Source organism: Heterocephalus glaber, unplaced genomic scaffold (assembly GCF_053883595.1).
Source record: "Heterocephalus glaber isolate CG9 unplaced genomic scaffold, H.glaber_assembly_v1.0 deba00001608, whole genome shotgun sequence".
Lineage (NCBI taxonomy): Eukaryota > Metazoa > Chordata > Mammalia > Rodentia > Bathyergidae > Heterocephalus > Heterocephalus glaber.
Window position 1 is genome coordinate 29,722,721 of NW_028258379.1, and position 14,480 is coordinate 29,737,200.

General features: G+C 45.4%; 1 protein-coding gene across 6 annotated transcripts in view; it reads right to left on the minus strand.

Annotated features, from left to right (window-relative positions):
• Nucleotides 1-14,480, minus strand: part of Ttc7b (tetratricopeptide repeat domain 7B) — a 236,444-nt gene that overhangs the window by 107,119 nt on the left and 114,845 nt on the right. For all 6 annotated transcript variants that reach the window (XM_004837069.3, XM_013065309.3, NM_001303304.1 and 3 more), the window contains 1 exon segment: nucleotides 10,859-10,996. In XM_004837069.3, coding sequence (XP_004837126.1) covers nucleotides 10,859-10,996 — 138 coding nt within the window.

A 14,480-nucleotide genomic window follows, 5' to 3' on the forward strand; every position in this document is an offset into this window, starting at 1 on the left:
TGCCGCGTTTTGCATGGTCCCCTCCCAGTCTGGTCCTCTTTCTCATGACCTTAACAACCCATGGCCTGAAACACCCGTAAGGAGAGTTAGGAAATGCAAGCCAACAATCACAAACTGGCCTCCGTCCCGCTTCAGAGGTGTGCAAGCTCCCAGGTCACAGCTGATGGCTCTGGCCTGTGGGTCCTGGCATTTTATGACACACAGCCAGGCACATGGCTCTCAAAGTGTCCACAAAGCGCCAGACGCTCCCCAAACCCTGATGCCATACACTGCCGGGGATATCTAACATCCTCGCTGTTTCCATGAACATCAAGATGGCACAGAGCCTTGAGCATACTGTAATATGAAAGGAGACCCCTGTCCACAGAACATGTCTATGTCAAAAGGAACACAGGTCGCCACTGGGGATGTTTGCTGGGCACAAGCTCCTTCCTTAGGTGGGGTGTGTGCTCACCTCAATTGTTTAACTTGTCCTGTTAAGAATTTCCAGTCATATCTGTATGTGAAAGAGTAAAAGTGTCCAGTTTTAATGTTATAGGGAGGCTGGGAACAAAATACATGATAATAAAATAAAATGAAAAGCATCCACATTTTACTAATGGTTCTATGAAAAAGAAATACCTATGGAAATGGACTTTTCAGAAGACGGCAGGTGTCTTGTGCACGGGGCTGGGGCGGGCTATGTATGAGGGGCTGCTGAAGTGCACAGGCCCAGCACAGAGCAGGAGGAGGGCAGCAGACCCGTGCCAAAGCCCTGTCTCAGGTCAGCCTGCCCAGGCCCGATCCAGCTCCTGCCTCCCCAGCCACAGGCTTGTTACGGGGTTGAATGAAGCGGTGCGTGGGAAATGCTCCTGTGAGTGAGGAAACAGAGTGAATGCTGTACACATGATAGGTGGCCAGCATTGCTTTTGTGAAGCAAAACAGCAGTAGACCTAGTGGGGTCTGACCTGAAGGGGAGAAGACAGGGGACAAGAACCTCAGGGAATGGATGTGGGGGTGCCAGTGGGCGGTAAAGGGAGGGAGGACAGGAGTCTTTGAGTAGACAAGGAAGGATAAGAGCAGGAGTCGGGCCCTTTTCACTTCCGATGTCCGGTGAAGAGAGGGCAGTGTGGCCTAGGGAGGATCCCATCCAAGCTACAGATCCCTGAGTCACCCACAGCAAGCAGCTGGCGACATCTCCAAACCACGGCTCTCACAAGAAAAGATGACTGACTTGGTGGCAGTGTCCTGTTTACTGGGAAAGACGGGTGCTGAAGAGGGAAAGTAGCCCTGCCACCTCTGCAAAGCTCAGGTCACACTCACCTGATGCCACTGACACTTGGTAGAATAACCACTAGACCCTAAAGGCATCCCATTCATCTGAGTGGTCGTCAAAAATCTCACTTGTAAACATGTTCCCTTCTGGAGCAAGGGTTTATGTCTTTCCTGCCTCTTGTTTCAGCTTTTCATACACAGCCATGTTTGAGAAGCTGTGGGAACCAGACACCCTTCTGGCATAAGAAGGGATTTAGCAATTACCTTCCTTGTATGCACAGCCCAATTAAACCAACTGGATGCGTGGCAGTGACAGCTGCACAATGCCATGAACAAGGAGAAGCCAGAGTCTATTTTTGGAATCCAAGAGTGAGAGTCAGCATCCAAAACCCAAGGGGTAAGGGGTAGAAATAAATCATCAGATACCGCTTGCACTTGGCCTACAGCCCCAGTATGAAATCCCTATCTCTATTTAAAGAGAACGAAAACACCATGAACCGTCCTCAATACCTTGTGGACTAGATGCTAACAGTTCTCATCACATAGACCCTCCCATTGGTTATCAAGGCTGTCTTTTCTACATCATATATACCTAACAAGTCAGTTATTAAATGGAATTCTTGGCAGCTGTATAACAATGGTTTTTTTAAAAAAATTAACATTGGGTAACATATACCATGTTTGTTTCTCTTGAGCAAAGTGTTGAAATTACTGGATTCCCACAAGCAAAAAAATAAAGTGGAGCTTTACCTCATACCATATACAAAATTAACTCAAAATGGATCAAAAGCCTATATAGGAGTAAAAACTCATAGAGGAAAACATAAGGGTAAGTCTTCACGACCTTGGATCTGGCAATGGAGTCTTAGATATGACAGCAAGAACAGGAGCAACAGAAGACTTACTGGGTTTAATCAAAATTAAAACCTTTTATGCATCAAAGAACATTATCAAAAAAGTAAACTGACAACATACAGAATGGAAGAAAATACTGGCAAATCATGAATCTGATAAAGAGTTTATCATGTATAATAAAGAATAATTGTAATGATAAATAAACCACAAATAAAAACAATTTTAAAATAAACCAGGATTTAAACAGTCATTTCTTCAAAGATACACAAACTGCCAATAAGCACATGAAAAACTGCTCAATATTGTTAGTCACTAGGGGAACACAAATCTAATTCACAATGAGATAGCACTTAATACCTACTAGGATGACTATAATCAAAATAACAAGTGTTGGTGAGGATGTGGAAAACTGGAACCCTTGAGCATGGCAGTGGAATGTGAAATGGTATAGTCACTATGAAAACAGCTTGGCAGCTTCCCAAAAAGTTAACCCCAGAATTACCATATGACCTAGCAGTTCCACTCCTAGGTGTATATTCAAAAGAACTGAAAAGAACTCAGATACATGTATGCCAATGTTTACTACATATTCACAATAGCCAAAATATGGCAATAATCCACAACCCAGTAATAAATTAATGGGTAAAAAAAATGTGGCACATGTATACAATCCCCCAAAAGTGAATAAAGTTCTGATGCATGCTACTAGATGTACTATCATAGCATGGCTGAACCTTTAAAGTATTAGCTAAGTGGGGCTGGGGATTTAGCTCAGTGGTTTTGCCGCCTGTTACGCAAGCGTAAGGACCTGAGTTCGATCCCTGGTATCAAAAAAAAAAAAAAAAGTATTAGCTAAGTGAAATAAGCCAGACATAAAAGAGTATTGTATGATTCCGTTTTATACCAGACACCTGGAATTGGCAAATGCATAGAGATAGAAAGAAGATTAGAGTTTGCCAGAGTATGAAGTGGAGGAGAGAATGCAGAACCATTGCTTACTGGTTATAGAGTTTCTCTTTGAGAGGACAGAAAAGCTTAGAAATAGTGATGGTAGTTGTACATCAAGGAGAAAAATGGAATGCATTGAGTTGTACCTTTTAAAAAGATTAAAATGGCATACTTTAAAAACTTTTAAGAAGCAAAAAACAAAACATGAGTTATATACCTGGATGCTGGTTTCTCTGAACTGAACCACCTTAAGTGTTTAAACCCCTGTTCCTCCCAAGAGTGCAGGCATTTTCACTGAGGGCCACAGGAAGAAAGCAACATTTCATTAAAAAAATGCTTCCATAATGTGGGAATGCAGGTATCAGTCCCTGTGTTGGGGCTGAGATTCTTCAGGACAGGCTGTCACACAAAAATGACATTGTTGGTCTCTACCAGGTTGATCACAAAGCCAGCCCAGAATTGAGATCTATCTGAGGCTCTGCCCTAAGCTGGGCCCATCTGGCACTCTGCTGCCTAATTTCCACAGAATGACCTTTAGCCTCCGGACCTGCATGGGGAAGGCACATTCACGGCACATCAAGGACCAGTCTACCTCTAAATCCTGGAAAGGGGAGCAGGTTGTGAAGCAGGTTTTACTGAACACCCATCCTGAGTCAAACATCTGCGGCTCCACCAGGGTCACTCACAGCCACTGATGCCCTCCGGGGACCTTGGCGCTAGGTCAAGGCGGAGTCTGTGCCGCAACAACGGCTGCATGAGATGCCCAGCTCCAAAGTAAATTAGCAAATGATGGCCCATTAGGCAGGCTTAGCGAGACATGTGGTACTTTTCACAATGTTCCCTGAACAAATTAGCATTTAGGTTGGGGAAGTGCAAATGTCCCTTTGGTACAATCACTACCCAGACAGTTGTACCCACAGAATATAGTGTTGTTGCAATTTACCATAAACAAATGAACATAAGTTCAACAGGAAAGATAAAAATACCACTTCTGTCTTTAAAGCTGCCATGTTTATGTAGGGGGACATACACAGCCTTCAGAAAGGACCCCATAATATGCTGTCAAAATGGAGCCATTAATAGTCAAATTTGAGAAACAAACCTTCTTAGCAGCTTGGGTTCATTCTCAAAAACAGAGGAAGCCATACTTATTGCTTTACTTTTAATAGCGCAGGTTGCCATGCCAACTAGTGCTGCTGTTTAAATTGAAGGGGAAAAAAGAAGAGTTCCTTCCTACACGAACCTTTCAGCAGGGCTCACAATTAGTCTTTACAAAACCATGAAAATGCATAGCACTGGAGAGACGGTAAACATTGTGCTTATATTTAAACCTGTCGGACAGAGGCCATGGTAAACCTTGGGTTTGCATTTCCGCTGCTCAATGCTCTGGGCCCAGAATCTGGCTGAACAGTGCCAAGGAAAGAAAGGCTTGAGGTGGGCACATGCCATGACAGCCAGCCTTGAGCTGGAAGAGCAGCCTCCTGTCTCTGCAGAAGAAAGGGACAGGGACAGAACAGTGTCCCCAAGTGCAGCTCTTCACAGCTGGCTCTGCCAGTACTGCACCATGCACCCACTGTCCAAGGGGGTCAGGAGGAAAGAGAACACGCTGGCGATCACAGCAGAGCACTGTCCCCTCTTCCCTTTGGGTGCTTAGAAGTCCAGGTCAACCCAGGAGAAGAAGCAAAGTGTCCTGATGTGGACATGTCAGTGTTGCTGGGGACAGAGAAGGAAGGAAAGTTCAGAGACAGAAGCTCTTCTCTCATCACAGCCTGAAGCTGTGACCTCATGTTTACAAAAGCCTCCACCTGCATGAAGGAAGATGTCTTTATCACTTCCGAGAGAGAGGACCGACCGGCTCACAGATCAGCCACAGGATGATGGGGCTGGAGCCCACCTGTGAGGGGCACAAGTAAGGACTGTGGACAGGTAGTTATGTGGACAGCCCAGCCCCAGCCTTCTTTCCAACATCTCTACCAGCCTGGCCCCTCAGGTTGATCCCTTCACACCTCCACAATGTGGTGAGGAAGGGTGTTCTGTCCCCCTAAACTAGTCATCCCCCACCTTATCCATAGGGGACACGTTCCACGGCCACCAATGGAGGCCTGAAGCAGTGGATAGTACCAAGCCCCGTGTATACTGGGTTTCTTCCTACAGGCCCTGCAGCACTGCCAGAAAGCAGTTTTCTGCCTTCCATGTTTTCTGCCCTCGCATCCTTTGCAACACTAGTTTTGTGCTTCGGGGCCATCATTAGGTAAAATAAGGGTTACCTGAACACAAGCACCATGATACTATGCCAGTCAACCTGTGGCCAAGACAGCCACTAAGTGACTAGCAGACACACAGTGTATGGAGCACGGATACACTGCCCATGGGGATGACTTGCCCTGGTCCCTTTTTGTCTCTCCCCTTTGTAGGTAGGACAATGCAAGATTTCACCGTGCCACTCAGAACAGCATGCAATTTTAAACGTAACTGTTTATTTCTACTACAATTTTCCATTTAATATTTTTAGACCAAGGTTAACCACAGGAAGCTGAAACCACAGAGAGCAAAACTGCAGAGATGAGGGATTACTATATTTAATTTCTGTATCAGCGGCCCATAATCTCTGACCAGAACACGCCCATCTGAAATTCTGCTGCAACTAGCCTATTCCTGTACTATTAAGTCTTCTCTAGCTGAGTTATCTTTCCATGTGTTTCTGTTTGGTCTCAGTAACTAGATAGGAAACTTCTTAAGGGCAAAATAGCTTATTTCACATACAGTGGATTCTCAAGTTACAACCGGCCTGATGCATGGAGAACTTGGGTTAATTAGGTTAATGAAAGATTCATCTGCCTCGTTATCTATATTGTGTACCCAGGTAAACATCCAAAGCTCAGCTACATTGACTTACAACCTTGACTTGAGTTACAACCAGCCCTTGGAACTGATGAGTTTGTAAGTCAAGTGTCCACTGTACTTTGTTGTTTCCCCTGTGCCTGGTAACTCCTAGGTATATAGTGGTGGTAACTGCAGCAGCAATAGCATACAGATGTCATTTGATAAGCTCATGTGCTAGGCTCTGAGTACTTTACATGGATTAATGAATGTTACCCTCATGCCTGTTGAAGTATGCACAAGTATTATCCCTATTTTACAGAAAAAACCTGAGACATATGAGGCTAATGAATTGCCCAGGATCACACAACTGTTAAGTGGTAGATCCAGAACTCAAACCAAAGCCCTCTTGAGATAAAGTTTAGGACATGGAAAAGCTGGCTGGGGAAGTAGGCAGGACCTGTTAACTAGAACGATCCTGGGACACATGCAGAACAATTCCTAAAGCCTTGCACATGGACTTCTCGAGAACTTGAGCAGGTTTTCAATAGGATGGCCTAGACCTGACGTCAGCCTGAGCCATGGGATCCTAGCGCCACCTCTCAGGACCCACATGTAGAAGTTCTCTTGGGTTTTCTCGAGATTTGGACAGCATAAAGACACAGACACCAAGAAGAGCTTGCTATAGTGACTTTCTTCACAGTAGCCTGACATGCTTTCTCTAGGGTGTCCTTTTTATTAGTTTTTCTCCTTTTACTCGGCCCAAGCTCTCTCTGCAGAGCCAGTTTCTCCCTCACTCTTCACTTTTACTTTCTCCAAGAAACTTGGCCACTGCTTTTTGCTCGTTTTGTTCAATTCTTTGTTCGAGACATGAAGAACTTGGAATCTTAACTCCAGAAGAAGAGGCGAGCAACCCAGAAACTGGTAACATTTAGTTGGCGAGCCACTTTTAGAAGGAGCTACCCGGTAACACTGACCCTAGAGGACTATGCCCAAGGACATGCTAGGTTGGTGATCTGGGTTTTCAGTATGCAGGGCAGGATGGGCAGTGTGGCAATGGAAGGGAGAAGAGAGATGGAGAATATCTACAATGAAATGTGTATGAGCTAGGTGTAGTGGCTTACACCTATAACCCTAGCTACTTGGGAGGCTGGAGTGGGAGGATCACAAGTTTGACGTTAGTCTGGGCAATTTTGCAAGACCTTGCCTCAAAATTTTAAAAATGAATAATACAAAGGGCTAGAAATGTAGCTCAGCGGTAAAGTTTTTGTGTAGCATGTGTGAGACCCTGGGTTCAAGCTCCAGCACCACAAAAACAAACATGAATGATATTGCCCCATTCCTTAAAACTTACACAATGTTCATGCATTTATTCATAAAGATGAGTGAAAAGATGGCCTCTAAAATGTCAATAGGCAGTCAGCTATCTCAGGACAGCTGGATTCTAAGTGATTTATTGACATATATTTGTATACACTGATCCTTCAAGGTGCCTTCAGGACCATTGGATATGGCAGAAAGACAAATAATGAAAAGGAAAATGAAAAGAGAAAGGGGGGGGTGTCACTGACTGTTTCTGAATAGAAGGGCAGCATGCTGTCCTGGGTTTTGTAACTATCACTCTGGTGACAGTGCATGAAGACAGAGAAAAAGAATATACCACAACAAGGATGAAAAAAATGATGCTAACATCTGTGAGACACATAGGTCATTTCCTTTTTGGCTGATGGGAATAGTGCTGCTATGAAGGTAACTAGATTTTAAACCCACGTGTCCATCAACTGATGAGTGAATAAACAAATTGTGGTATATCCACACAATGGATCGTTATTCAGCCACAGAAGGGGTGAAATGCTAATACTGGTAGATGCCATACTGTGGATAACCTTGAAAACATGATGCCAACTGAAAGAAGACAGATGTGAAAGGTCACAGATTAGATAATTCTATTTATATGAAATACCCCAAATAGATAAGAACATAGAGACAGAAAATAGATGACTGAGGGCGGAATGTGGAGTGATTCCTTAATGAGTATAAAGTTTTCTTTTAGGGTGATGAAGATGTTTGGGAATTAGAAGTGATGGTTGCTGCTATGATTTGGGTGTGACTTGAATATCCTCAGGGTCCATTGTGAGTAGCAGCTTGGTCTGGGTAGGGCTGTTGAGAGATGGTGGAACACTTGGGAGGTGGGTCCTTTGGTCCCTGGGGTGTGAGGGCTGCTATAAAATGAGCATGCCTGGCCCTGCCCATCCTCCTGCTCCTGGGTTGGGATGCAGTCACTTGCTTGTCCCTGCATGCAGTGACAATGCTCCAATTATGAGGACAAGCAGCCAGTGGGCGGCTCTCTCCATAGAGCCCAGGTTATGCTGTTGGGACTCCGAGCCTCCAAAACTGCGAGCTAAGTAAACTTCCTCTGCTTTGTAAGCAGCCTGTGTGAGATATTTCATTATGGTGACACAAAGCTGACTAACACGGCTGCACAATAGTGTGAACATACTAAATGCCACTGAATCACATACTTTTAAATGGTTAAATTTGTTATATGAATTTTGTTTCAACTTAAAAACATCCAATTACCCTTTAACTTAAAAGTCCTGAGAAAGTGGAAAGGCAAATGGATTCAAGAAAACCCCAGTAAATGAGGAAAAGTGGAAAGCAGCCAGTCTAAGAAAATGCAGTCTTGGACAGAGGGAGAGAGGCTCCTCGCTCACACTGGGTGAGCCCAGCCCAGCCCAGCCCAGCCCAGCCCAGCCCCGCCCAGCCCAGCCCAGCCCCCTCCGTGGTAATCAAGACATCGAGGGTGTACTGGAAGCCTCACAATGCTGTGAGCCTTCTTCTTCATACAACATCCACTGTCTTAGATCTGAGATGGCATGGTTGTCACAAGTTTGCGGGGGGGTGGGGGGTTCTGACTGCCTAAAGTAGGGCAGGAAAGGCCAAAGCCAAATTCAAGGCCCTCATCAATGGATGCAGAGCCTGTGCTGAGCCTTCCCTGGGTCAACCACACAGGTGGTAACCGCTTGCAGATGGTGCTGCCCTCTAGACTGGCAGCAGCTTGTGGCCAGGGCCGGGCTTGCTCATGGCTGTATCCCTGGCCTTAATCACACACCCTGGCTCAGAGCAGGTGACAGTGCATATGTGTGTTGAAGAAATGCACGTCCTCTGTTTTATTTATCAATTGATTTATATTTTTAATACATTAAACACAGATATGGCACAAAATCCAAAAGGCTCCAAGGGCTCCACAGTGGTACATTCCTTTCCTTCCACCCTATCACTCCAAAATATTTGAGGCAGACTTTGGCACTGTCTCCATTATTTTAAATGTGACTAGCGGGTGACATTCTGAACTGCAGAGGCTCCTGCAACCAGACTATCCAGTGACCTGGGCATCAGGTCACCAGCACAAGGTGGAAGCCACATGTGACATCAAGGTGAAAGTCACTGGAGTGAAAACAAGGTTCTGGGATTCTGTGCCGGGAGGATCCACATACATGGAGCTGCTGGCTTTCAGAGGAATGCTGCTAAGGGGACAACCACCCCCACAGAGCCATTCACAGAATGACAAGCTAATGGGCAGGGGCCCTGCAGGCTGTCCACCAAGCTGGCCATCTTGGGCTCCTCACACTGTTTCAGCTGTGATGGAAAGGCTACATTGCTATATGAGGGGATGAACCACACGCACTATGGCCTAGGGAGGGGTCAAGTGGTTTGTCTGAAAGGAAGTTCACCTTAACTCAGCTGTGAGCTGGTGGCACTGACCTCACAGACAGGCTGTGCAGTGGACCCGCTGGTCAGGAGGAGGCGGCCCTGGAAACCAAGGCACCCAGAGAGGGCTTGGACCAATCTGGGCCAATCCACGCCTGAACTGAGTCTCAGTGGGGTAGGCCATGTGTGCCGGGGCATCTGGACACACTGCATAATCTAGCCACTTTTTGAGAGTTTGTGTGGTTTTTGCTTTGTTTTGTTTTGTTTTTTTGGAAGGCTGAGTAACCATTGCCCCATGTAGTCACCAAACCAAAGACTAAAAAAAGATTCAAGCTACGCAGGCTCATCTGTTCCCAAGGTTCCTGCCTAATGTGGCGAGGCACTGGCAGGCTGGAGGGTGAGTTGAGCACTTATCTGATTTCAGCCAATCTGTTACTGTATTTCATTCCCTGTCCTTGTGCCCAGAGGCTGTTGCAATGGGTATAAATTTAGAAAGAGAGAGATAAATAACATGGAAAAGTTCATTTTAACAAAATGGGCTCCTTTTCTCTCTCTCTTTCCTTCTTTTCTTTCTTTCTTCCTCATTTTGCTAAAGAGAAGATAAAATGGTTTCCTTATTTATTCAGCCCTTCCAAGGTAGAATCTGGTACTCTAGGCAGGAACTTAATAACACATAACCATAGCCCAGATGAACCAGCTCCCGCTGAAACTGACACAGTAAAGCTTCCGCCCTGAGTATTTCCTAGAAGCTGAGAGGTTGAGAAGATGATGGAACCTTGCACAAGATCTGTAATCCATGGGATGCCTTGTGACCAAGTAAAACATCCTAAATAAAGATAGCATCTACCCTTACCTGAAACGTCCCTACCTGCTAGGCATGGCACATGTGCTTGCTACTGCCAAGTCACCAGGAGTTATACACTGACATTTTAAATAAAACTTTTATGAGGAAATTAATATCACAGATGGACGACTTTGGTTGTGATGGAAATTACACTGGAAGAGAAACTGCCTGAGAAATGCTGCCCTTCCCTCCCACACACTCGCAGCCTTGGGAATGATGGACCACGTGTGGTAAGAGACTGTGGATCAATTCCACCACATTATCATTTAGCCTACTTCCTTTTACAGAGAGGAAACCAAAGTTAAATGACCGAACGAATTCACAAGGTTGGCAGTGAAAGAAGGGATCCAGGACCAGGTCTCTTGGCTCCTGGAGGCATCCAGCCACCACCCCATGCTGGAAGCCAACCAGCCTCAGCAGTTATACCTCCGACAGCATCTCATACTGGCCTCTTCTCCCAAGAGCAATGGTCAGCAAATCGTAGACCACAGATGCGCTCTGCAGACTGATGAGGCGGTCAGTTTTGTGCTCAGGTATCCTGCTCAGCACAGCGTCCCGGTTGGCCTGAAAGCAACATGGGAGAGAGAAACAGATGGTGAGCCAGTCCATGCACATCCCGTCAAGGTGTGGTACAGAAGCCACCTAGGCCCCCTGCTCCTCACAGTTTGCCTTCTGGAGGCCAGAAGCGAGGGAGGGGCTTGTCACCTCCGGTTATGTACTCAAAATCCCCGGAGCATCGCAGCACATGGTAGTGTGAACCTGGCAGTCTCTGGGGAAGCTTTGGGGGCTGAGGCAAAGCAGGGACTGTCCCTTGGTCTCAGGCTCACAGAGGTCCCGGTGGCAGACACAGCAGCAGCAACCATCAAGTGGGAGCCTGCTGTCTACTGTGATCCTGCTCTGCTCTACATTCAAGAGTGGGAGAACATTCTCAGCCCTGCATTTTCCATTACTAAATGGTGTCATCGAGTTCTAGCCATCCCACGGAGATACATCTCATTTTTCCTCTCTCTCTGAGCAACATTCAAATCCCTATGTGGTGGCTTCATGGAACAGATCGCAAAGACTAATTCAATCTTGTAAAGGGAAGCACGAAGCAGATGCACGAGAGAAGACAAGAAGGAAGCTGAGTTTTACTTTAGATGATATTGCCACAGAGGACTGAAGAGAACACTTGCCAATTTCACATCTCAGCTGCTTAGCACAGAAATATATCAGGTGCAGCCAAGCTTACTCATCTCATCTCTCCAGAGTCAAATGCTCTTCATAGCAACTTGTTTTCATTACTTCTGAAGTTCAATTTCTCCACAGATTTCTCCATACATACCACATACAATAGAGGCTCAAGAGCCAGCTTATTTTCCTTTTTTTTCTGTAATAGGGCGTTCGGAATCAATAAAGTTAAATTTCACCTGCTCTCTCCCCTCCTGCTAATTAACAGAAGTCGCCAAGCCCATCGGTCCCCAGAAGCAGAGAAAGGGCCCCCCAGTCTTCCCTGTGAAAGTGGTGCTTATGTTTCCAGAGTCCCTTGTCCCCTGGCTGATGTGTATCTTCCTGACTGACATTCACAAAGGCCACGGGCATACCTTCCTCTCGCTAATGAGGCAAAATGCTTTCTTTTTGTGTGAGGCTAAGGCATTTACTTCTAGCCACCCAACAGAAATTACTCACTTTAAAACTCCTGGCTCTTAAATGTCAGAAAGAAATAAGAATATCTAAGACAAGCCACTTCCTACAAGGTGAGTCAGCTCTTATGGAAATAAGCCTGCTTTTGAAGATTTCATTCTAAGTTTTTCTTTACGCAGTGCCTTTGAGCCCAACAAAAGGGACTCTAAGACACCTGCTGTAAATGGTCTCCCTTTATTTGCTATAAATGTTTCATACTGAGACCAATGCCTGGAAGAGAACAAAATAAAATACAACAAATACTGTTTGGGAGAGATTTTCAAGTTATATCAAATGCATTGTTTTTTTTTTTTCATTTTCAGAGAAAGTATTAGTAGATTTTGATTAAAAGGTATTCTATAACCTCAAGAAGATCCACAAATAGTATGTGTTCCAAAATATTGTTTCAGTGGTAGCTGTGCAAACAGTTCTGATGATCTCTTTTCCTAGGGGAAAACTAATTTTCTATGCAGTGAGAAAGCAGTACAATTCCAAACGATTTCTTTGTAGGTGGAGAGACTATAGATAAATTTATGCTTCTAAAGTCAGAACCAATGAAGAATATAATTTTCTCAGATATTCAGAAAGAATAGCAACTCTCAGTTTGGTTCTGAAATGGAGCACCTTCATTTTCTGCCTAAAAACTAAAAAATCAAGCAGTCAAAGAAAATGGAAAAAAAAGGTTCCTGAGAACAACTTAATTTTGGAATGATTTACAGGGAGAACACTATCATTTTGGTGGGGAACCTAGTTATTCATATTTACTGATGATGTCACCATTCCTTAAAAAGATCTTTCCAGAAATTAAACACCACAGAGCCAAATCTGACGCTCTCAAAGGGATCTATTAGTTTCTATCTCTTCCATTAGGGAGCAGGACATCACTCCAAAGCATCTACACTACACTTAGAGTAAGTGTTCTGGAGATGTGGCCATGTTTTCAAAATTACAGACTGGAACACATGACCTGAGGATGGAGCAGAATGGTCCTAGTCATCTAGAATGTCTGGTTACCATGTCTTCAGAACCAAGTTTGCCCAAAGGACAGCAACCACCAAGCTGTGAAAAGTCCAGTCAGCTTGGAGGCCCACAGGAGCTGACTTTCATCAACGAACTGGTGACAAAGCAGGTGAGACTTGTTCACTTGAAAAATGGACTGAATGCCACCAAGCGCCAGCCTGGCCACCTATGCGTCTTTCTGAGTGTGCTAAGGCAGAATGGAGAATATAAATGACACTGGCCAAAGTTACAGCTGACAGTCAAGGAAAGATGAGCCAAGGGGGCAACGTGCTTCCTGGGAAGGAAGGGAGCCCACTGATGTCAAGAGCATCCAAGTACAAAGCTGTAGTAACTGCCAGGGATTTAGCTCAGTGGTTTTGCCGCCTGCTGTGCAAGGACAAGGACCCAAGTTCAATCCCTGGTACCAAAAAAAAAAAAAAAAAGAAAAAGATAGCAATTACTGTATTCAAAGCTGTGGTAACTCAAGGAGTCTGGCTCTTGTAAACATGTCTGTGCCACTTCCCAAAGCAAAAAGTTCAAAAGTGTAAAACCAAGGCAAGAAAGCTACCCTCCCTGACCGACCACGGCCTCTGCTGATCCCGCCTTCTCCCACGTGTGTTCTTGTACACTACTTCTAGGGCTTTTCACCTGAGTGCATTCTGCACCTCCAATTAAACCACATGCTTGGGCAGGGTGAGTGGGGAGAAAGGAAACACCTTCTCTTGCTTTTCTTGCAATTCCCTTTTGTCCACTGCCTGCCTGACAGGATGAAGGGTGGACCCTGGCAGAGGTGGGAGGGAGCACAATCTACAGAAGGAGCAGCAGACCTCTGCACCATGCATGTGTTTTGGCTGCTTTGGGCCTCAGGTTCCTCGTCTGTAAAAGGAAGTGAATGAATGTGAGCCCTCTGGTCCTTTCAAGTTCTAGGAGCCTGGTACCCTGCTCAGGTGCTAAGCACACATCATGTGCCTACAATATTGGGATATTATTCCCAAGATTTCAAGCCAAGGCTCTAATGCTTAGTGCTGTACAGAGGGGAAACCCAATAAATGGTGAGCAATGCAGTATTTGATCTCAAACTTCAATCTCCTGGCCAAACATTCAGAAAGCATTTCAAAAGAATCTGATGGTCTGGCAGACACAGCAGAGCCCAGGAGCAGGAGTGAGCTCAGGCGGTCTGGGGCTCTGTAGCACCTGGGAACAGGTGGGAGAGCAAAAGGCCACTAGCACAGAGGGCCAGGCAGTTTCCTCAGGCACCTGTGATGAAACCTGGAGGTTCCCACACCCAGTGAGCGATTTACCCCAACATGCTATGCACACCATTGCAACTGAGAAGGCTTGAGACGGTTACCCTTTGAGAGCTTCTTTCCCTTGTAAGGCTCCTTTG